This window comes from Thamnophis sirtalis, unplaced genomic scaffold (genome assembly GCF_051295495.1).
Source record: "Thamnophis sirtalis isolate CommonGarterSnake01/CBP01778 unplaced genomic scaffold, rThaSir2_p1.2 scaffold_3, whole genome shotgun sequence".
In the NCBI taxonomy this organism is placed as follows: domain Eukaryota; kingdom Metazoa; phylum Chordata; class Lepidosauria; order Squamata; family Natricidae; genus Thamnophis; species Thamnophis sirtalis.
The window spans coordinates 25257553-25280788 of record NW_028261383.1 but is presented as its reverse complement, the minus strand read 5'-3'; the positions used below and the strand labels follow the sequence as shown (position 1 = coordinate 25280788).

General features: G+C 40.8%; 3 protein-coding genes and 1 pseudogene across 3 annotated transcripts; 1 reads left to right on the top strand and 3 right to left on the bottom strand.

Moving 5' to 3' along the window:
- Positions 1-3250: 3250 nt before the first annotated feature.
- LOC148047660 (uncharacterized) lies at positions 3251-6207 on the bottom strand. The gene is made up of 2 exons (XM_087711715.1): positions 6124-6207; positions 3251-4983 (listed from the first exon to the last, which is right to left on the bottom strand). Exon 2 carries the CDS (start codon positions 4793-4795, stop codon positions 3632-3634), a length of 1164 nt encoding a protein of 387 aa, XP_087567841.1. The 5' UTR covers positions 4796-4983; positions 6124-6207; the 3' UTR covers positions 3251-3631.
- A 3654-nt stretch (positions 6208-9861) lies between these two features.
- Positions 9862-12382, bottom strand: LOC106538190 (uncharacterized). The gene has a single exon (XM_087711655.1). It carries the CDS (start codon positions 12053-12055, stop codon positions 10349-10351), a length of 1707 nt encoding a protein of 568 aa, XP_087567781.1. The 5' UTR covers positions 12056-12382; the 3' UTR covers positions 9862-10348.
- A 2751-nt stretch (positions 12383-15133) lies between these two features.
- LOC148047658 (uncharacterized) lies at positions 15134-23090 on the bottom strand. The gene is made up of 2 exons (XM_087711709.1): positions 22949-23090; positions 15134-22169 (listed from the first exon to the last, which is right to left on the bottom strand). The coding sequence occupies exon 2, from the start codon at positions 21649-21651 to the stop codon at positions 20338-20340; it is 1314 nt and encodes a 437-aa protein (XP_087567835.1). The 5' UTR covers positions 21652-22169; positions 22949-23090; the 3' UTR covers positions 15134-20337.
- Positions 17793-18545, top strand: LOC148047659 (uncharacterized; annotated as a pseudogene).
- Positions 23091-23236: the final 146 nt, after the last annotated feature.

The following is a 23236-nucleotide window of genomic DNA, read 5'->3' as shown; positions in this document are numbered from 1 at the left end:
GGTAAAAGCATGTTCAAATAATTGTAGTCAAATGAGAATTGTGGTACATTGATAGTAAGATATACAATTTTTTTTTATTTAAAGTGTATAATCTAATATGAACTATAAGTAATGACTGTGGAAGAAATGCACGAAAGTTATCTATAACCAATCGACACGCTTTTTACAAGATGTAATGAAGGATGATTCTTTTTTGTGTTTTTGTTCAATTAAAATAAAAAAAATTAAAAAAAAAAGAAGTGTGCTGCATTTGCAGGGCAAGTACCGTATCGTTCAGAGTATAAGATGCTCTGGGATATAAGATGCACCTAGCTTTGTGGGGAGGGGGAAGGACAAGAAAAAAATCTGCCTCTGCCTCCCAGCAATTTGCTCCTAGCAGCAAATAGCAAACAGCCTGTTTCAGTTTCATTTTAGCCTGATTAGCACAAAGGGGGGGAAATCTGCCAATGCCTCCTTGCAGCAAAGTTTCAGTTTCAATTTCAGCACAGTCTGATTAGCACAAGGAGCTTAATGTCGATTCAATCGGCCTCCCGACCACCAACTGTTTCAGGCTGAAGGGATTGTCCTAGCCTGTAGCTACCTCCGCACACCCTGTTTTCACCACTGATGCCCCATTTTTGGCTTCTGCGTGCCCCATTTTGACCTGCCATATACATTTCCATGCTAAGCAAAAATAGTGAACAAAACAGAATAACAGAGTTGGAAGGGATCTTGGAGGTCTTCTAGTCCAACCCCCAGTTCAAGCAGTAGACCCTATACTATTGTGGTATATACATACATACATGTTTATACATGTATTACAAAAATGTAGAAATACATGTATTACATGTAGAAATAAGTCAATGAGGCAAACATACCTAATAGAGCTCCAAACTTGCTTTCTCTGGGCCAGCAATGGCAGTTCCCCTTGACTCCGTGAAAGGGAATGATAGCAGTGGGCCAAAGAAACAATGCTCAGATGTGATTAGACAAAGGAAAGAAAAAGGAAGAAGAAAGGAAGACGAGACCAAAGGCTTGTAGGCTAAAACGTATGAAGAATGGTTACAAGAATTCAGCATGGCTAGTCTAGGGAAGACAAGAACCAGGTGTGACATGATAGAAGTCTTCCAATACATTGGGGGGGGGGGCGGAGCTGCAGCCGGTGCAGCTGGAGCGTGTTTGCAGTAGTGCCTCTCGGTTTTATTTTATTTTATCAATTTTTAGTACTCCTACTTGATTCTTTTTTATTTAATTAACATTTTTTGGTGGAGATAACAGCGTAGAACATAATACAAACAAAAACTTTTGCTGCTGCCGAAGAATTAAATAAGCATGGGAAAAAGAAAGAAACGCCATGGCACCAGCCCAGGATCTCTCCTTCCAGTGAAGACAGCAAAACAACCACGAATTGAGGAGCTCTTTGCTGGCAAGAGATCTGTAAGTAAAACTAACCCCCCCATCTCCAACAATCTGAAGAGATTAGAACAGGACCGGCAAAATGATATGGCAAAGCAGCATTTACTAGACTTCTCCAATCTGGTGGAGGGGGAAAAAAATGATTGCCAGCTCTTATCAGAAACAACTAGCCCAACAACCTCCTTTATTGAGTCTAAGTTAGAGACTAAAAAGGCAAAGAACAACCAGATAATTCAGAGTATGGAGAGTTTACCCTGGGAAAATTCAACCGAGTTTATGGCAAAGCAATGCCTTCTCACAGCGCAAACGGTGGTCTCAATATTTGAACAATTAATTGCCATCCAACATGATGTAGAGTCATTGAAAAAAGATTTAGCTGTTTTTCTTCAAATGCAATATCGGGCCCCAAGAACTCCCACTAAAGTGCTGGCAGAAGATTTGATTAACTCCCATTCGCAGGATAAGGAAAAGGAAAAAGAACAAAGAGCCAGAGAAACAGTTAAAGAGACAGACAAGGCATCGAGAGGAAAAGGTATCAAAAAAGAAGAAATCAGGAAAGAATCTCCCTCCCTCAATTACAACAATCACATCGCTCGCTACAAACACAAAGGATAGCTTTTAGAATCCATTTGAACAGACTTAATTATGGACGTTGGAATTCCAGAAGTGCAATATTAAATTCCCTAAGCCAGCTTCTTCACTGTCACAGGGGCATGATTGATCTCCGTGCTGTGGAGTGGTTACCTGAGGCCCCAAATTGGAAGCGGGTCCTTTTGTCTTTCAAACAGCCCACCATACCTCAGATGTTATTCAAGATGAAGGCATTTTTAGCCTCCTTCCAAATCTTTCCCATCAGAGTTTTTGGTGAGGAAAGGGTTATCCCGTTAATAACTAACATGCGAGCCTCCAAGGCGAATGACACCACCTCATTTTCAACCTCGGGAAAAAAAAGAGAATGATAGTGGGAGTCACCCAATCTTGCACAGAGAAGAGATACTTAACAGCACAGAAGCTAGCCTCATTAACGCTTTTGGTGCTCTCCCAAGGAAAGAACAAGACAATATATTATTCAAGCTAGAAAATTTAAAGAAATCCTTATTGGTCACAATACATGAGAGGCTGTCACAAACAAGGGGAGGGGGGAAACAATTTTTCAAAGCACCCAAAGGCCAGAAAAGAAACTATGGGTGCATATCAATGTGGATATAAAACAATTTAAAAAAATAAAAGAGATGAGATATTCTTAATTTAAATTTAAATCTTTTTTCATTTAAATCAGCTTTTTTATTAATTTATTTTAATAAAATGCTTTCGGAATAAAAATCTATCTAAAAGATAATTTTCCATTGAAGTTGCATTAATAATTTAGTTTATTCAGCACGAAATGGAGCTTAGTTATGTAGCATGAGGCTGCACATTCTACAATATTGGAACTGTCAGTGAGTCAACACCAGGTCAGAGGAGAAGCTGCTGTGGGACAGAGATGAAGCTGCTCCTTAAAATTAGGATTTAAATCGAGTTGATTTAATCAAGCCTTTTTACTATTGATTTAAATCAACTTGATTTAAATCAAATCCACCCTGGTGAAAACTGATCAAGGAAAGATTCAGACTTGAAATAAGCAGAATTTTAACAGTCAGAACAATCAACCAATGGAACAGCTTGCCTTAAAAACGTTCTGTGAGCTTTGTATGAAAACTGTCTGCAATCTGGGCATTTGAATGATTACTCCCAAATTTGTAACCTTACATGCTTTATAAGGCTAAAAGAGTTCTGGTTAACTTTTTTGTTGAGGCGTGCCAAAAGCAGGGGGGAGCGGGGTTGGTCACACGAACGCATGCCCACCCCGATGAGATGCCCTCCCCACACGCATGCGCGCACAACTCCCCACCCCCCCCATGCATGCGTACAGGCCTCACTGAAGCCACCAGACCTCCAAGAGGCACTTTGAGCTGTTTTTTGCCCTCCACAGGCTTCAGGAAAGCCTCCTGAAGGAGAAAAATGGCCCAAAGGGGCCATTGGGCCGTTTTTTTCACCCTACCAAGTCCATTCCCAAAGTTCCGGTTTTTGCATTAGGCAGTTTCTGGCCTCCGGAGGCTTCAGTAAAATACGGCCGAAAATCAGCTGGAGCTGACGGGCCAACGCCTTGCGTGGCCTAAGAAATGGCTCCATGCCATAGGTTCGCAATCACGGGACTAGACGTATAACTGGAATATTTCCCACAATCAGAACATTCCTAAGGTTCCTCTACTGTGTGAGTTCTCCAGTGTCTCGTCAAATCGGAATTACGACTGAAATTTTTCCCACATTCAAGACATTCATATGGTTTCTTTCCTGAGTGAGTCTTCCAGTGTTTCCCCAGGTCAGACTTGCAACTGAAACCTTTCCCACATTCTGAACACTCATATGGTTTTTCTCCTGTGTGAGTCCTCTGGTGTACTTCCAACTCGGAATTCCAATTGAAACCTTTGCCACAGTCTGGACACTTGCATGGTTTCTCTCCTGTATGAGTCCTCTGGTGAATTACAAGCTTAGAATTCTGTTTGAAACTTTTCCCACAATCCAGACACTCATATGGTTTTTCTCCAGTGTGAGTTCTATGATGTATCACCAGGTTTGAATTAAGACTGAACCTTTTCCCACAATCCGGGCACTCGTATGGTTTTTCTCCAGTGTGAGTCCTCAGATGTATCACCAGGTTTGAATTATTACTGAACCTTGTCCCACAATCCAGGCACTCATATGGTTTTTCCCCTGTGTGAGTCCTCCGGTGTATCACAAGCTTAGAATTCTGCTGGAAACCTTTTCCACAATCTGGACACTCATATGGTTTCTCTCGTGTGTGAATTCTCTGATGCATCACAAGCTTCGAATTCTGTTGGAAATCTTTCCCACAATCCAGACACTGGTGCGTTTTTTTTCCAGTGTGAATTCTCTGGTGTATCATCAGGTTGGAATTCTGACTAAAGCTTTTTCCACAATCCGAACATTGAAATGGTTTTACTCCTGTGTGTGTTCTTTGGTGTCTCACAAGCTGGGAACTCTGTTTGAAATCCTTTCCACACTCACTACATTTATACGGTTTCTCTCCTGTGTGTGTCCTGTGGTGTACCACCAGGTTGGAATTCCAACGGAAACTTTTCCCACAATCCAAGCACTTGTATGGTTTTTCTCCTGTGTGATTCCTCTTGTGTTTCACTAGATTAGAATGAAAGCAAAATCTTTTGCCACATTGGGAGCACTGGTAAAGCTTCTCTCCAGTATGGATTCTTCCATGAATCATGAGCAAGCTTTTCCGAGAAAAGTTTTTGCCACACTCCAAACATTTGTATGGCTTTTCACTGAATGAATCCTGTTGTGCAGAATCAGACATGATCTGCCATCTGTGTTCTTCCCACATTAGGCAGTCTCCAGGGTTTTTTCAACACTGATATGCTTGGATTTTTGAGATGGCAAAAAATAGTTCTCACCTCTTGCCTGGTGGTTTTTTCGTTCAACTAAAATATTTTGAATGATGGCTTCTTTTGCACTATAATGCTGTTTCTCATTTTGTGTTGTCAAGAGTGCTCTTCTTGGCATCCTCTCTCTCTGTAAGATTAATATAAATGGGTTAGTTTCATTATTTTTTTAAAAAATGTCTGCAGGACATAGGAAAGCAACAAAAAAACACCCCATATATTAGCATGAAAAAACAAACAGCAAATTTCTATTTTAATCTCTAATATTGCTTATGATAAAGGTAAAGGTTCTCCTTGCACATATGTGCTAGTTTTTCTGACTCTAGGGGACGGTGCTCTTACCCAAACAGCCAGCGCTATCTGATGATAATTCCATGGTCATGTGACCTGCATGAGTAAACATCAAAGGCACACATGGGATGTGATGTGGGATGTGGCCTTTCAGTAGCTAAGACGCTGAGCTTGTCTATCAGAAAGGTCAGCAGTTCGGTGGTTCGAATCCATAGCACGGTGTAACGGAGTGAGCCCCCATTACTTGCCCCAGCTTCTGCCAGCCTAGCAGATTGAAAGCATTTAAGAATGCAAGTAGAAAAATAGGAACCACCTTTGGTGGGAAGGTAACAGCATTCCATGTGCCTTTGGTGTTTAGTCATGTCAGCCACATGACCACAGAGATGTCTTCAAACAACGCTGATTCTTCGGCTTTGAAAACGAAGACAAGCACCAGCCCCTATAGTCGGGAATGACTAGCAGGTATGTGAGAGGGTAACCTTTACCTTACGTATGCATGCATATGACCGCGGAAATACACACCTATGAATGTATGTAGACAATCTATGCATATTTCAATATCCAAAATTTCCCAGAGTGCATTTGCTCAAATTGTTTGATCTAAGTTTAGAAAGTGGGGGAGGGGACACTAATAGGTGAAAAGGTGCCCAACTCCTATTCAAGATATAAAGCGTCTGTTTTGCCAGAAAAACCAGATGGCAATAAAAAAAATCATAAGAAATCAACATGTACGTAAAAGCTGGTGTTTAAAATGGGCGTTTAAGAAAAATGAAATATTATTTTAAAATCTCCCAGCAGAAAATCACAGGCAGAAGTTTTAAATCGAGCAGCCCCAGAGGAATAAGATTTGGGAAGGGAAAGAATATGCAGCAAAAGCCACCATGTTTCAGCCTCGATGCTTCCGCTGCTTCTACACCGTGGAGGAACCGAAAGGACCCGACTTCCTCCCGGCTTCTCCTCCGACCGTCCCTCCACTCACCTCTCAGGAGCCGCTTCGACCCTCCAAGTGGCTCAAGAGGCTCCGCCGACGCCATTATTCTCCCGTGGCTGAGCCGGAAGAGGAAGTTCCCCTGCCCTTCGCCTCCTCGTCTCTCTACATCCTCTCTAGCTCTATCATTTCAACCCGTCAAATCACAGCCTTCCCTACAATGGTTCAGTCGCCGCTGTAACGAGTGTTACCTCTCCGCAGCGCGCCATCTAGCGACATATGGCGGAAGAACATGCTCCCATGGAACTCATCGATAGCTTTTCTCCCAGAGGATCCATCCCTAAAACGTTTCTTTCAGGTCCCCCAAGAGGACATCCATTGTCCCTGGAGCTGAAGCTTCCTTACCTGTTAAGACTGTAGATTGTCTCTTCTGTGATTTTATTTTCTCTTACTTCCCAATTTAGTTATCTCTTACTTACCAATGGATATTCCGGGGCCAATTGGTGTTGCAACCAGACCACCACTCCTATTTCTTTTCCAAGCTCAAGAGAGAGCTGGAAGAGTAATTCCCCTCCCTTCTGGACAGTTAGCATTCTGGCCGGCTTTATGCCTTCAACAGCAGTTTGTAATACATAAGAGAACCATAAAGATATTTTTCTGGCAAAGCTGTTCAAGGTATTGCTGCGGATTAAGATCACTTATAAGTTCAGCTAAAGAGGGCAAACAAAGGTTGAGAGCCTGGGACTTCAACTCACACTCTGCTTGCAGCTCTGACTCCCCCCCCCCCCCCGGAGAAAGGGCGGTGCAGGAGGGAAGACACTGGGCCCTTCTCAGTCTGGCTTCAAGCCGGGGCACATCATCTAAACGGCATTGGCTGCAATTCACATGGACTGTTGTTAGGTTTAAGACTGAACGAATAGTCATTATGTCCTTCCCAGATCTTTCATCTAGTGTCAATAAAAATGACTATGACATCCTCCTGGACAGGTTTTGGAGACAGGAAATGGGAGGAGCTTTATTACTGTGGTTCTACCTCTATGCCCGGTTCCAGTCCATGTGGGTAGAAGAGGGGCCGAATCTTGACCCCTGCAATTTGAGGTGCCTCAGGGCTCAAGGCTTTCGATGCTTGCTTGTTAACATCTACCTGAAACTGCTAGAAGCCATCCATATACTAAGATACCCAATTATGTACAGGTAGTCTTGGACATTACATTTCATTTATTGACCATTTGAAGTTAGACAGCCCTGAAAAGGTGATTTATGACCGTTTTTCACACTTACCGTCATTGCAGCATCCCCATGGTCACGTGATCAAACTAGGGACGCTTGGCAATTGACGTACAGTGTCCTGGGGTCATATGACCAACTTTTGTGACTTGAGCTGGCCTACAGACTGGAGGTCCTCCTGCACTCACAGCTCCTGCTTGAGGAGGCCATGGCTGGGGAGGCCCTTTGCACAGATTCATCTGGTGCACCAATTGGTCCCTTTCCCGGACCGGGAGGCCTTGCACAGTGGGTCATTTATTCCTTGATCACCTCCTGTTTGGATTACTACCCTGGGTCCCCCAGAAACTTCAACTGGTCCAAAATGCAACGGCCCACACAGTAATGGGAGAACCTAGATTGCCCAGGTAACACCTTTGTTGTCTGAGCTACACTGGATTCTGTGAAGTAACCATCCTCTGCTACCAAATGTGATGTTCCCGTGGGTCGACCATGAGGCCAATGTTGAGAAAAGACAGGACACGAACTTTCTCGGGATGGAGCGACCCAGATGAGAACCTGAGAGCCCCTTTTATTGAGACAGGACAAAGGCAGGAGGAGCAATAACATGTGATAAAAAACAGCCTGTAAAAGTACAATTTCTAATCTACTGCTCAGGGAAGTTCTCTCTATATATGGTCAACTCCTGGACGTCAATGGTAGGGCACATCTCAGAATGTTATGTTATTCACTATCAGGATGTTATGGCTTTCTCGGAGCCAGTTGTCTCCTGTGTGATTCAGCGTGACCCTGCAGGCTCTGATATGAACTAGGCCATGGAGGACACACACCTGCACAAGGAACTATATTACAACAGGATTCTTTCCTTTAAAGTGGAATTGAAGATCCTGGTCATCACATTTAGTTATTTCTTTATTATAACAATAGCATTTAGAATTATACACCACCCACAGTGCTTTAGAGCATTCTCAGTTTACAGTGTCAGAATATTGTTCCCCCAAATATGGGTCTTCATTTTAATGATTTCAGAAGGATGGAAGATTGAGTCAACCTCGAGCCCTGTCAGGATCGAACTCCAGGCTGTGGGCAGAGTCAGCCAGGAATATTGCATTCTATCCACTGAGCCACCAGGGCACCTGTCACTATTGTCCCACCTTTATTATTCTTGCACCCACCTGTCCTACCAGGTCAGATAGGCTGCGCACCCTCCTAGCCCCTTCCTTTAAATATTGCCATGTGATAGGAGCTAGGAAGTGAGCCTTTTGTGTTGCAGACTCTTCCCCCTGAAATTCGGCAGGCCTTTATCCTCCTCGTCTTCCGTAAAATAAGGAAGATCTAGCTGTCCCCCTAAGCACGGAGATAAGAAGAGATGTCCGCACATCGGAAGCTTGATTTGGTATCTGTTTTTTCTTTATATGCATTTGGTTTTAATACAGTTTTTAAGTTAATTATTCATTGGGAGATGGCTAGCCTTTGTTATAACATAGATGGCTACATAAATATTTTAAATCAATGAGAGGAAAAAGAGATGAATCCCAAAAACTGCCGCCCTTTGGCTGTCCTTATGCAAGTTGCTTGAGACACTCTACACATTTAATTATCAAATTTATTTGCTGCCAATGCTGCAGTCAACTTCTCCAAATTAATTCCTTTCAAGGAGAATTATTACCAGTTTGGAGAAGGAATAGCACCGAGCATGAATATAGTTAGTAAGGCCAGAAGGCCCGGTTGACTTCTAATTTGAACAAAAGGAAGAATCACCTTTTTGCAATTCCCAGATGATCCAAAGGCCATCAACATTGATAGAAGTATGCTACGATGCAGGACAAGTACATGTTAAATGTCGAGGTTTTGCATTTTGCAATATATAGTGTTTATTGGGTTTTCTATTAAGGTTTTATTGCTGTAAATCATGCAGAGTCACCATTAGTTGGGTTGCCATATACATTTTCATGCTAAGCAAAAATACAAAACAGAACAGAATAAAAGGGTTGGAAGGGATCTTAGAGGTCTTCTAGTCCAACCCCCTGCTTAAGCAGGAGACCCTATACTATTGTGGTATATACATACATACTTACATACTCATACATTACATGTTTATATCTCCCTGTATTACATATACAAATTAGTCAAGGCAGCAAATATACCTAACACAGCTCCAAACTCGCTTTCTCTGGCCCAACAATGGCATTTCCCCTTCACTCCGTGAAAGGGAACGATAGCACTGGGCCAAAGAAAGTTAGCTCAGATGATATTAGAGAAAGGAAAGAAAACAGAAGAAGAAAGAGAACGGAAGCTCAGATGAGATTAGAGAAAGGAAAGGAAAAGGTAGAAGAAACGAAGCCAAAATCAAAGGCTTGTAGGCTAAAACGTATGAAGAATGGTTACAAGAATTCAGCATGGCTAGTCTAGGGAAAGGAAGAACCAGGTGTGACATGATGGAGGTCTTCCAATATATGAAAGGCTGACACAAAGGAAGGGGAGGAAACCATTTTTCATACCAAGCAAAGGCCAAAGAAGAAACTATGGGTGCACACCAGGATCGATAAAAATCATTTTTTTAAAAAAAAAAGATCATTTATAAAATTAAAATTGGGTTTTTTAAATTTAAATTGGATTTTCTTTAAAATCAGCTTTTTTATTTTTATCAAATTTATTTTAATATAATGCTTTTGGAGTAAAAAATCTATATAAAGATATTTTTTTCAGCATGAAAGGGAGCTTAGTTATGTAGCATGCGGCTGTATATTGAGACTGTCAGTAAGTCAACAGCGGGTCAGAGGAGAAGCTACTGTGGGACAGAGATGACAGCTGCTCTTTAAAATTAGGATTTAAATCGAGTTGATTTAATCAAGCCTTTTTACTATTGATTTAAATCATGATTTAAATCGACTTGTTTAAATCAAATCCACGCTGGTGAACACTGATCAAGGAAAGATTCAAACGAGAAGTAAGAATTTTAAGACATAACAATCAACCAAATGAAAAGCTTGCCTTAAAAAGCTGTGTGAAGTTTGTATGAAAACTGTCTGCAATCTGGGCATTTGAATGATTACTCTGCAATATGTAACCTTACATGCTTTATAAGGCTAGATCTGTAACTGAAATCTTTCCCACAATCGGGACACTCATAAGGTTTTTCTCCTGTGTGAGTCCTCCAGTGTGTCATCAGATGGGAATTCTGCTGGAAACATTTCCCACAAGCCAGACACTGATATGGTTTTTCTCCAGTGTGAGTCCTCTGGTGTATGACCAGGTAGGAATTCTGACTGAAACCTTTCCCACAATCAGGACACTGATATGGTTTTTCTCCTGTGTGTGTTCTCTGGTGTACCACCAAATTGGAATTATAACTGAAACCTTTCCCACAATACAGACATACATATGGTTTCTCTGCAGAGTGAATCTTCTGGTGCTTAACCAGTTCAAACTTACAACTGAAACCTTTCCCACAATCTGGACACTTACATGGTTTCTCTCCTGTGTGAGTCCTCTGGTGTATCACAAGCTTAGAATTATGAATGAACCTTTTCCCACAATCAGGGCACTCATATGGTTTTTCTCCAGTGTGAATCTTCTGGTGTATCACCCGGTTCGAATTATGACTGAACCTTTTCCCACAATCCAGACACTCATATGGTTTCTCTCCCGTGTGAGTCCTCTGGTGCATCACAAGCTTAGAATTATCACTGAACCTTTTCCCACAATCCGGGCACTCATATGATTTTTCTTCAGTGTGAGTCCTCCGGTGTATCAATAGGTTCGAATTGTAACTGAAACTTTTCCCACAATCTAGACACTCATATGGTTTCTCCCCTGTGTGTAACCTTACATGATTTATAAGGCTAGACCTGATAGTGAAACTTTTCCCACAATCTGGACACTCATATGGTTTTTCTCCTGTGTGAGTCCTCCGGTGTATCACAAGCGTAGAATTCTTCTGGAAACTTTTCCCACAATCCAGACACTGATATGGTTTCTCTCCTGTGTGAGTCCTCTGATGCATCACAAGCTTAGAATTCTGCTGGAAACATTTCCCACAATCCAGACACTGATACGGTTTTTCTCTAGTGTGAATTCTCTGGTGTATCATCAGATTGGAATTCTGACTGAAATTTTTCCCACAATACGGACATTGAAATGGTTTTAGTCCTGTGTGTGTTCTCTGGTGTCTCACAAGCTTAGAACTCTGATTGAAACCTTTTCCACAATCACTACATTTATACGGTTTCTCTCCTGTATGTGTCCTGTGGTGTACCACCAGGTTAGAATTCCAACGGAAACTTTTCCCACAATCAGGACATTGAAATGGTTTTTCTCCTGTGTGAGTCCTTTGGTGTATCACCAGATGGGAATTCTGAATGAAACTTTCCCCACAAACAGGACATTTATATGGTTCCTCTGTGTGTGTCGTCTGGTGTTCCACCAGGTGGGAATTTTGACTGAAACTTTCCCCAGAAATAGGACATTCAAAGAATTTCTCCCTAGTGTGAGTCCTCTTATGTTTCACCAGATAGGAACTCTGACTGAAACGTTTCCCACAATCCAGGCATTCATACGGTTTTTCTCCTGTGTGAGTCCTCTGGTGTATCACCAGCTGGGAATTCCGGCAGAAACTTTTCCCACAAACAGAACATTTATACGGTTTCTCTGATGTATGTGTCATTAGGTGGACCTCTTCCCTGATGGTTGTTTGGTCCAAGCCATTCTTTCCTTCCTGAAAGTCTTGCATTAACACCTGCCAATTTTGGGTATACATGGAACCTTTTTCTTCCTATTAACTTCAACTGGTTCCTTACTTTTTCTTTATTTAAGTATAATCCTCTTTGATTTCTCATTTAATTTTTTTTCCAGTTTTGTGTGATCAATTTTTTGCTGCCTTGTCTCTCATCTGCTGAGGAAGAAGAGTTTTTAAACTTTCCAGAGGAATTGGAAAGTATTTTGAATGATGTTTTATTTTGTACTTTAATGCTGCTTCTCATTCTCTTTTGTCCAGCGTGTTCTTCTTGGCACCCTCTCTCTCTGTAAGATTAATGTAAAGGGGTTAGTTTCATTATTGTTTAACAATGGCTGCAGGACATGTAAAAGCAAAAAAATAATCCCCATTCCAAATATTAGTATGAAAAAACAAACACTAAAATTGTACTTTAACCTCTGACATTAATTATGATTGATTTGACATACAAAAACCTAACAAGATCCAGGTTCAAATATTGACATGTTCATAAACATGACACTTTTTAAATCAATCAGTCAATCAGAATATAGTTAAAAGAGACCAATAGTCCAATTGCCTCCTCAAGCAGATGTAAGGTATAATATTCCACTTAAATTTGACTTGAGTAAATACACTCATGTATGCACGCATTTGAGCACAGAAATATACACTTAGGTTTGTATGTAGACAATCTATGCGTATCTCAGTGTCCAAAATGTCCCAAAATATCTCAAAATACATTTGCTCAAATTGTTTGTTCTAAGTTTAGAAAGGGGGGGGAGGAGGGGACCCTAATAGATGAAAAGGTGCCCAACTCCTATTCAAGATATAAGGCGTCTGTTTTGCCCATTAAACTCCTCGCTTCCCAGGAAAACAGATGTCAATAATAAATCACAAGAAATCAACAGGTAGGTGAAAGCTGGTGTTTAAAATGGGCGTTAGAGAAATATGAAATAAATGTTATTTTTAAATCTCCCAGCAGAAAATCACAGGCAGAAGTTTTGCAGCCCCAGAGGAATAAAATTTGGGGAAGGAAAGAATATGCAGCAGCAGCAGCAACAGTCAACACGATTCACCCTCGTTGATTCCGCTGCTTCTACGCCGTTGAGCAACCCAAAGGGTCCGAATTTCCCCCCCCGCTTCTCCTCCGACCTTCCCTCCACTCACCTCCCAGGAGCCGCTTCGACCCTCCAAACAACACAAGAGGCTCCGCCAACACCTCTCCCCTCCCGTTGCTGAGACGGAAAAGGAAGTTCCTGTGCCCTTCTCTCTCTCTCTTCTCTCTCTTCATCCGCTCTAACAATCCTCTACTCTAATGTTTCAATCCACTCAATCTCAGCTTCTCTCTCTCTCTTCCCTAGAATAGCTCAGTCACCGCTGGACCGAGTGTTGTTTCTCTACAGCTCGCCATCTAGCGACAATAGGCGGAATAACATGCTCGTTCTTCCCAAGACGTTTGAAGATGTTGTCATTGATTCGGTGCTTCCTTCTGTGACATCAAGTCTTATTCGATTCCCATGGAGCTCATCGATAGCTTTTCTCCCTGACGCTCCATCCCCTTTTCTTTCAGGTCCCCCGAGAGGGCATCCCTTGTCCCTGGAGCTGAGCCCAAAACTTCCTTTGCCAGAAATTGCAACCAAATCAAAACGCCCTTTGGGGGAGGCAGGGGTAGAACTATAAAGGCGGTGCAACTATTAAAAGAGAGAGTACACCTCCCTTGGTTTTGATAGCTTTTTTCCTTGGATTTGTGTGTGTGCATGTGTGCGCAGGATAACTCCTCAAAACCTGCCTCTGCCACTTAGAGAAGCTGTAAGGCTGAAACTTGACCCCTTGTCTCTCCTGTGATTTTAGTTTCTTTTACTGACCAGCATGGCATATCCTGCTGGTGCTCCATCCCTTCCTAGCAATGGAAAGTCTGGCACCAATTGTCTATGGGGATTCTCAGTCAGCCAGGTCATGATTTCAGTGGATTTCTGGGAAAATTACAGGAAGCATTTCGTTTCAATTTGACAACACAGGACAAGAGAGACTCACCTCCAACAGCCTGCGCCTGTCTTGAAACAGCGAAGGGATGGAAGACAGAAAACATCCTGCGGCCACAAAGTCTCTACACCCATTTGCACTACTCAGGTGAGCCTGAGGACACAGATAAACCTCCAGGTGGCCTCAAAGTTTCCCCAAAAGAATGCAAATGACCAGCTGTCTGCAAGGACTGGGAATCCTTCCACCCCCCACCATCCAGTCAGACCTGAAGAAGCTTCTTGGATGAGAAGAGAAACGTCTTCAAAGACAAGCCAAAAAGTCCACTTGTCTCCTGATGAAGCAGCTCTTGTCAGGGTTCCAAGTAATAGACTCAATGCAATCAAAACTCCGAGGCCAAAATGCTCCTCAAAGATTTATTGGGCATGTCGTATTGGCACATCTGGTTTTCCCCACCCACATTAAAAATCAAAGTTCTCCCCCCCCAGTCCACGTGTCAATCACATGGTCCAGCCAGGTCACAGTCCCAACTCCAGCTCGTTTCAGTCCATGCCTTCCCAGCACCTGGTGAGAACGTCCTTGGTTCCCAGGAGAATGAATTTTATTTTGGCTACAGATCCCCAGATGTCTCTTATTCCCTCCTACTGTTCCCACAGCTCCAAGCAGCCTTGCTGGGGCAGCCATGTAGAGTTTCCAAAATGGCTTCAGGGTTGACAGCACTAACACTAACTGCCGTTGCAACCCGAGAACCACCCATATTATTTTCCATTTCAGGAGATGTCTGGAAGGGTAATTTCCCCCCTCCTGGACAGTTCCCATCCTGGACAGCTTTATGCTTTTAACAACAGTTTTCTATGCATAATAAAATCATGAGAGGTTTTCCTGGTAGGGGAATTTAAGGCATTGCTGCGGATTCAGATCTTTTCTAACTGCAGCTGAAGAGGGCAATGAAAGGTTGGCACCAAAGGTTGATTACATCTCACCTTCTGCTTGCAGGCCTGACTTTGCCACCTGGAGAAAGGGCAGTGCAGGAGGAAGACACCTGGACCCTTTTCAGTCTGGTCGGAAATGACGGTGGGGAATGTAATGGTGTTGGGAGCATGCCAAATATCAAGGCTTTTTGCTATAAATGGGGAGTGATTGAATTTTTATTTTTTATTTTTTCCAGTATAGACATACACATTTTATGTATAGTACATTGATTGAGTCAAATCTTTTTTTAGACCACAATAGTAATACAAATAAATATGTATTATTCTAATCTTCCAACTTTAACAATATTGGTCTCTTTCCATAATCCTTTATTATTTTTCCAATAATCCATTTAAACATAAATAACATTTATTTGTCCCCTGTATTTATTATCCCCTGCTAAGTACTATCATTTAATATTTTAAGAGTTACTCATTATTCCACCCTAGCTTCAATATTCCGAGTGTGTCGGGTTACTAATAACGCCAAGTATTAACAATATTAGATCATTCCTAGGAGTGTATCTCAAAACCCCACAATTTCTAATCCTTACTATTTTAAATTCACAGTATACTTCAGCACACTATTGATATTGTTAATGCAATTCAATTTTCTAATCCTAAATTCCCATCTACTAAACTTCTTATTGGGGTTGTATATTGTCCATTAATTAAAATGCTACTATTTTACCTATATATATTTTCCCATTTTATTAATATATTTTCTCATCCATCATCTTTTAACCTCTTTGAAATTCCACCGTTTATCAACGTTTTAGTCAGCCTTTTATCTCTCTTTCTTAGAATCTTGTATCTCTTTTTTGATTTTTTTGTACCTACTGAACTTTCCTGAGTAGTTTTTGTCACTTTCTGCTGTGCTACTTAAACATTCATCCACAAAGCTTCCTTTTTTTTGGTTCCATTCTATAATACATTTTTGAAATCTTATGGTTGTCTTCTACTTTTTAATCCTTCCTCCTCTTTATTTTTTATTTCTTGCATCTCATTTTATTTTTTCCCTTCCACTGCTTTTTCCAATTCTTCATCAATTTCTTGGATGTCATGTTCTTCTTTCCCTCCAGATGTTAACTAACTTCTACCTTCCTTTCTGTATCCTTAAACAATCCCTTTATCTCCTTATCGTCTTTTAAAGATTCACACATGCTTTTTATCAGAGCTATTAATTCTTCATACATCTCTAATGTTTCTTGAAAATCCACTTTAATTTGAAAAGAATTATAAAAAATATATGTCTATAGTTCCAATATCTCAATGTTTTAAAAACTCTTGCTTAATAAAATTTAATCCGTCCCATAATTATACCACCAAATCTCCATACTTTATGATCTAAACTTCTTAAGACTTATACAGCCTTATAATTTCACAATTATATCTCTCCCAATTATCCAAATTTTGAAGTCTTATTTAGCTTTCCTTCTTTTTTCTTTTATTCTTGTGCCTCATAGAATGTTCTCTCAAATAGCTTTCATAGTCCAAATTCAATTTAATCCACTAATTTCCTCCAGTCTTTCAAGTCCTAAATCCAATAGCCAATTTTGATAAAATGTAGTTGTTTGCAAGTTAGTTCCTTTTATAAGTCTTCAAAAAGGAAAGAAAAAAGAAGAAATGTTCTCAAATTATTCCAATCACCTTCTAAATGGTAGTCATGGTCAGGCCATCCTCCAGATGTTGCTTCTGTTCTGTGTATTGGTTTTTGTGTGTATTAGGTTGACTTTCACTGAATATCCTACATCTATAGTACTGTAGTACTTCTTTTTTTCCAGTAGATGGCCCTCTTATTCCCAAATCTAAAATTAGCGATAAATCCAGGGGGTTTAAAACCACAAACTAAGAGAATAATTTCTCCCTGAATTCTCTTTTCAAATTATTTGGGCTTTTTCCCAGGCTTTCTGTATTTTTATAGCTTCTCTAGGCTTCTTACGGCTCTTAATTTCTGGTCGCCCCCCACCCCACTCTCCCCCTCAATGTGTTAGGTTGCCACTATCTTAAACTTAGGAGTTATCTTTTGATATTCTTGTTGTTCTATCCAATCTTTAAGGTAAAAATTGCTAATTATCTCACCAAGTTTAATGTTCTGCCCATAAACCACTCCTGCACAAACCTTATTGTCTGGTTGTCCCAGCTTCGTGACTGCCAAGAGAAATGGCGGTCCTCCCTGCTGACATTTGGGAGAGCTTGCTTTGGACCTAACAAGGAAATTTCTGATTGTTCATGGTCAATGAAGTGCCTCTCCTTCCTTCACCATTCCTCCAAGAGGATCTGACCCCATGGGGTCTCCCAACAGCGGTTACTGGCTAAATTTCGCGGGGCTTGGCAGAGACGAACTATTTTCCAGCCGTTCTTGCCACGACATCAACTGGAAGTCTGCTATATATGGGACTGATTGGTTTCTGTATTTTATTGCTGTAAGCTATCTGGAGTCACATTACGTTGAGCTGCCACACACAATCGCTTAATAAAAATCCATACATACATATCTATATCCCACCTTAATTAGATGTAGAAATAACTCAAGGTGGCAAATATACCTAATAAAGGTCTAAGAGCATGGCAATTCCCCTCGATGCTGTGAAAAGGAACAACCACACAACTCCAGAGAAAGAAAGAAAGCTTAGATCTCCTCCCTCATGTTTGATACCAAGACTATTTTGTATAAAAAGTCCCTAAATCTAAAATATATTCAAGTTACACATGGACTCGCTCTTCCTGAGACCATCGTCTGCGAGCTGTCCTTAAATACCACACTTAGCTTCTTACTATGTTACAGAGTCCCTAATTATGACATGCGAACAAGTTAACCACTACTAATGTGGGCAGCCTCCTGCCCACACCCTCTTATCTTTCTTTCTTGATGACCTCAATCTACCTCTTATTAATTGGACCCTAAATGAATGTACAACTGAACCTATATATGCAATCCTGTACAATGCTGTTACTAATCTGGGACTAGATCAACTAGTAACTAACAACACTAGACTCAACAACTGCCTTGATCTCATCTTCTGCGACAGTTTAAACTCAATTTATGGACTACAAATAAAAGAACCTGTCTCAATATACATCCTTAAAATCTTCATAATGATGGGATGCCCAATTATAGCTTTTAAAAAGGCAACTATGATATCATAGACACTGACCTCTCATCTCTTCATTGGCACATTCTATTCACTGGCTGTAATACTGCCGAAGACCATTGTAACATTTTTTTGCTCAAAGTCAAAAGAGTCATTAAACTATACGTACCACTAATAACCCCCCCAAACCAGGAAAAACAAATTACCTATAACAATAAGGAAGTTCCAATCCAAAAATCTCTTTGGTGGGAAAACAAAACTGGCTACGTAGCTAACATTAAAAGTCACTACAAAAACTTAAGTCTCCAGATAAAGACTGAATGCAGCAATTATCTCATCAAACAAGAGGAAAAGCCTCTGCACACGAAATCCAACCCCACGGTCTATAATTTTGTAAACAACCAACTTAAAAACTTGACATCTATCCCACCTCTAAAAGTACCTAATGGAACACCAATGGTAAAGACTGTAATGATAAAGCTGTAAAAGCCAACCTCTTTAACACATTCTTAGGCTCAAGTTTTTGCAAACAGCAATGGCTGATGCCCAATATTTCCAAGTCGTACCACAAATAATTACAATTGATTTTACAGAAGATAACATTGGAAAGGGACTACACAGCCTAAAACCGTCTCTATCTATTGGACCTGATGGATTAGGTACCTACTTCTTAAAAAAAGCTTCCCAACGGAACCTCTAAGTATAATCTTTGAAAAATCTTTCAGGACCAGCTCCTTGCCTAACCTAATGTCACTAGCCACGGCTATCCCTATCTTCAAAAAGGGAGACCCTAGCCTAGTTGAAAATTACAGACCAATCTCTTTATGTTGCATCGCCTGCAAAGTCATGGAATCAATCACAAACCAATCCATTACCCTCCACTTAGAAATAAACAACGTACTCTCTAACAAACAATTTGGCTTCCGGAAAAAAAAAATATCCTGCAAAAAAATATGGACTACACAACTCCATCAAGGAAAAGCAATAGACGTAATTTACATAGACTTTAAAGACTTTGATTCAGTGGTACACAACAAACTACTCCTAAAACTAAAATCTTATGACATCTCTGGACCCCTGCATAATTGGATAGCTGCTTTCCTGTCAAAAAGGCAACAAGTGGTCAAAATAGGGAGTGCCCTATCAAATCCTACACCTATTAAGTCCCTCAAGGCAGCATTTTACGAACAGCACTCTTTATACTTTACATAAATGACCTTTGCGATCATATTATAAGCAATTGCGTTCTCTTCGCTGATGATGTAAAACTATTTAACACCACCGACAATGTTGCTACCCTTCAAAAAGACCTTGACTATGTGTCAGAATGGTCAAACAATTGGCAACTTAAAATCTCAAACAACAAATGCTCTGTCTTACACATTGACAGAAAAACCAGAGCAGAAAATGTAAGCTGGGTAGACACAACCTTGTAGATAAGCCTCAATGTGTCAAGGACCTTGGAGTACTCATATCTAATTATCTAAGTGCCAGAGCCAACTGTAACAACATTGCCAAAAAAGGCATTAAGAATTGTTAACCTAATCTTGCATAGCTTTTTCTCTGGTAATATTGAACTGCTATCCAGAGTATACAAAACATTTGGTAGACCAATTCTCAAATATAGCTCATCTGTCTGGAACTCGCACTGCATATCAGACATTAATACAATTGAGCGAGATATTTCACGAGAAGAGTCCTCCACTCCTCTGCTCGCAATAGAATACCTTCTGCTACCAGACTTGAAACTTTGGCCTTAGACAATTTACAACTATGCCGCCTTCGGTCTGACCTAAGCGTAGTACATCAAATTATCTGCTACAATTTCCTACCTGTCAATGACTACTTCAGCTACAACTAAAATAATACATGAGCACACAATAGATACACCGCTCCAAACTCAGTTGCAGAAAATAACTTCAGCAACAGAGTGGTCAATGCCTGGAATGAATTATCTGACTCTGTGGTTTCTTCCTCAAAACTTTAACCTTAGACTATCTACTGTCGACCACACCCCATTCCTAAGATGTCTGCAAGGGGCGTGCATAAACGCACCAATGTGCCTACCGTCCCTGTCCTAAGATTCCCTTTCCTTTGTATCCATTTCATGTATTCAAAATCATGTTTATACTTATATATGTTATCTAATACATGCTTGATGAAATAAATAAATTAAATAAATAAATAAATAAATACATGTTTGATGATAAAGAATAAGGGAAGAAATGAAAAGGTTAATTTTTCAACTAGGCTTCCAAAGAAAGAAGTGAAATGAAATTCAAGATTCCTCTACACCCATCAAATTTTGCTTCATGTGGAACTTCTTGTGTGCAATAAGAGAGGAATTCTGTGTGAAACACTTCCCACAATCTGGACACTTGAACGGTTTCTCCCCTGTGTGTAACCTTACATGATTTATAAGGCTAGACCTACTACTGAAGTCTTTCCCACAAACTGGACACTCATATGGTTTCTCCCCTGTGTGAGTCCTCTGGTGTTCCACCAGATGGGAATTCTGCCTGAAACCTTTCCCACAATCCAGACACTGAAATGGTTTCTCCCCTGTGTGAGTCCTCTGGTGTACTACAAGCTTAGAATTCTGCTGGAAACTTTTCCCACAATCTGGACACTCATATGGTTTTTCTGCAGTGTGAATCTTCCGGTGTACCACCAAGTTTGAATTATGACTGAATCGTTTCCGACAATCTGGACATTCATATGGTTTCTCTCCCATGTGAGTTCTCTGATGCCTCACAAGCTTAGAATTCTGCTGGAAACTTTTCCCACAATCTGCACACTCATATGGTTTTTCTCCAGTGTGACTTCTCCGGTGTAGTTCCAACTCAGAATTCCAATTGAAACCTTTCCCACAATCTGGACACGCATATGGTTTCTCTCCCGTGTGAGTTCTCTGGTGTATCACAAGCTTAGAATTCTGCTGGAAACTTTTCCCACAATACAGACACTGATACGGTTTTTCTCCAGTGTGAATTCTCTGGTGTATCATCAGGTTGGAATTCTGACTGAAACTTTTCCCACAATCAGGACACTGAAATGGTTTTACTCCTGTGTGAGTTCTCTGGTGTATCACAAGCTTAGAACTCTGCTTGAAACCTTTTCCACAATCACTACATTTATACGGTTTCTCTCCTGTATGTGTCCTATAATGTTCCACCAGGTTGGAATTCCAACGGAAACTTTTCCCACAGTCCAAGCACTGATATGGTTTTTCTCCTGTGTGAGTCCTCTGGTTCATCACCAGGTGGGAATTCCAACAGAAACATTTCCCACAAACAGGAGATTTATACGGTTCCTCTCCTGTGTGTGTCTGGTGTTCCACCAGGTGAGAATTCTGAATAAAACTTTCGCCACAAACAGAACATTTATAGAGTTTCTCTCCTGTGTGTGTTGTCTGGTGTTCCACCAGGTGGGAATTTTGACTGAAACTTTCCCCAGAAACAGGACATTCAAAGAGTTTCTCCCCAGTGTGAGTCCTCTTGTGTCTCACCAGATTGGAATGAACGCTAAATCGTTTGCCACATTGGGAGCACTGGTAGAGCTTCTCTCCAGTATGGATTCTTCCATGAATCATGAGGAATCTTTTTTGAGAAAAGCTTTTGCCATACTCCAAACCTTTGTATGGCTTATGCAGAATCAGACGTAATCTGCAATCTATGTTTTTCCCACATTAGGCAATTTGTGGGATTTATCCAACACTTATGTGCTTGAATTCTTGAGGTGGCAAAAAATATTTATCTCCTGCCTGGTGGCTATTTAGTTCAAACCATTCTTCCATTCCTCAAAAGCTTTAATTAATGGCTGCCAATGTTGGCTATATATGGAAGCTTTTTCTTCCTACAGACTTCAGGCTGTTCCTCACTTTTTCTTTATTTAAATATTATCCTCCTTGATTTCCCATTTAATGTTTTCTTTTCAGTTCTGTGTGATCTATTTTTCCAGCTCAAAATTGGAAACTCATCTACTGAGGAAGAAGAGTTTTTAAACTTTACAGAGGAAGTGGAAAATATTTTGAAAGATGGTTTATTTTGCACTTTAATGCTGCTTCTCATTCTGTGTTGTCCAGAGTGCTCTTCTTGGCATCCTCTCTCTCTGTAAGATTAATATAAATGCATTAGGTTAGGTTAGGTTATAAATGCATTAGTTTTATTATTGTTTGAAAAATGGCTGCAGGACATATGAAAGCAGCAAAAGAAAACACAACACCCCATCCCATGTATTGGCATGGAAAAACAAACACTACAATCCTAATTTAACCTCTAATATTAATTATGATTGATTTGGCATACAGAAGCCTAACAAGATCCACGTTCAAATATCGATGCCATCATAAAATTCTTTTTCAATCAATCAATCAGAGTAGAGTTGAAAGGGACCTTGGAGGTCTTCTAGTCCAGCTCCCTCCTCAAGCAGATGTATGGTATAATATTCCACTTAAATTTTGGATTTGAGTAAATACAATCATGTATGCACGGATTTGAGCATAGAAATACACACCTGTGGATGTATGTAGACAATCTATGCATATCTCAGTGTGCAAAATTTCCCAAAGTGCATCGTTCAAATTGTTTGATCGAAATTTAGAAGCGGGGGAGGGGACCCTAATAGATGAAAAGGTGCCCAACTCCTATTCAAGATATAAAGCGTCTATTTTGCCCATAAAGCTCCTCCCTTCCCAGGAAAACCAGATGGCAATAATAAATCACAAGAAATCAACAGGTACGTAAAAGCTGGTGTTTAAAATGGGCGTTTAAGAAGAATGAAATATTATTTTTAAATCTCCCAACAGAAAACCACAGGCAGAAGTTTTACATCGAGCAGCCCCAGAGGAATAAGATTTGGGGAGGGAAAGAACATGAAGTAGCATTCACCCTCGTTGCTTCCACTGCTTCTACACCGTGGAACAACCCAAAGGGCCCGACTTTCTCCCGGCTTCTCCTCCGAACTGCCCTCCACTCACCTCCCAGGAGCCGCGTCGACCCTCCAAACGGTACAAGAAGCTGCGCCGACGCCATGATACTTTCGTGAGTGACCCGGAAGAGGAAGCATCTCTACCATTCACCTCCTCGCCTCTCTCTCCCTCTCTCTGTCAATCCGCTCTAGCAATTCACTACTCTAATGTTTCAACCCATTCAATCTCAGCCTCTCCTCCTTCCCTA

Bases quoted from the DNA above. Each gene is read 5' to 3' on its own strand.
- LOC148047660 (XM_087711715.1), bottom strand. From the start codon at position 4,795: ATGTGGGAAGAACACAGATGGCAGATCATGTCTGATTCTGCACAACAG.
- LOC106538190 (XM_087711655.1), bottom strand. From the start codon at position 12,055: ATGTATACCCAAAATTGGCAGGTGTTAATGCAAGACTTTCAGGAAGGA.
- LOC148047658 (XM_087711709.1), bottom strand. From the start codon at position 21,651: ATGATTCATGGAAGAATCCATACTGGAGAGAAGCTCTACCAGTGCTCC.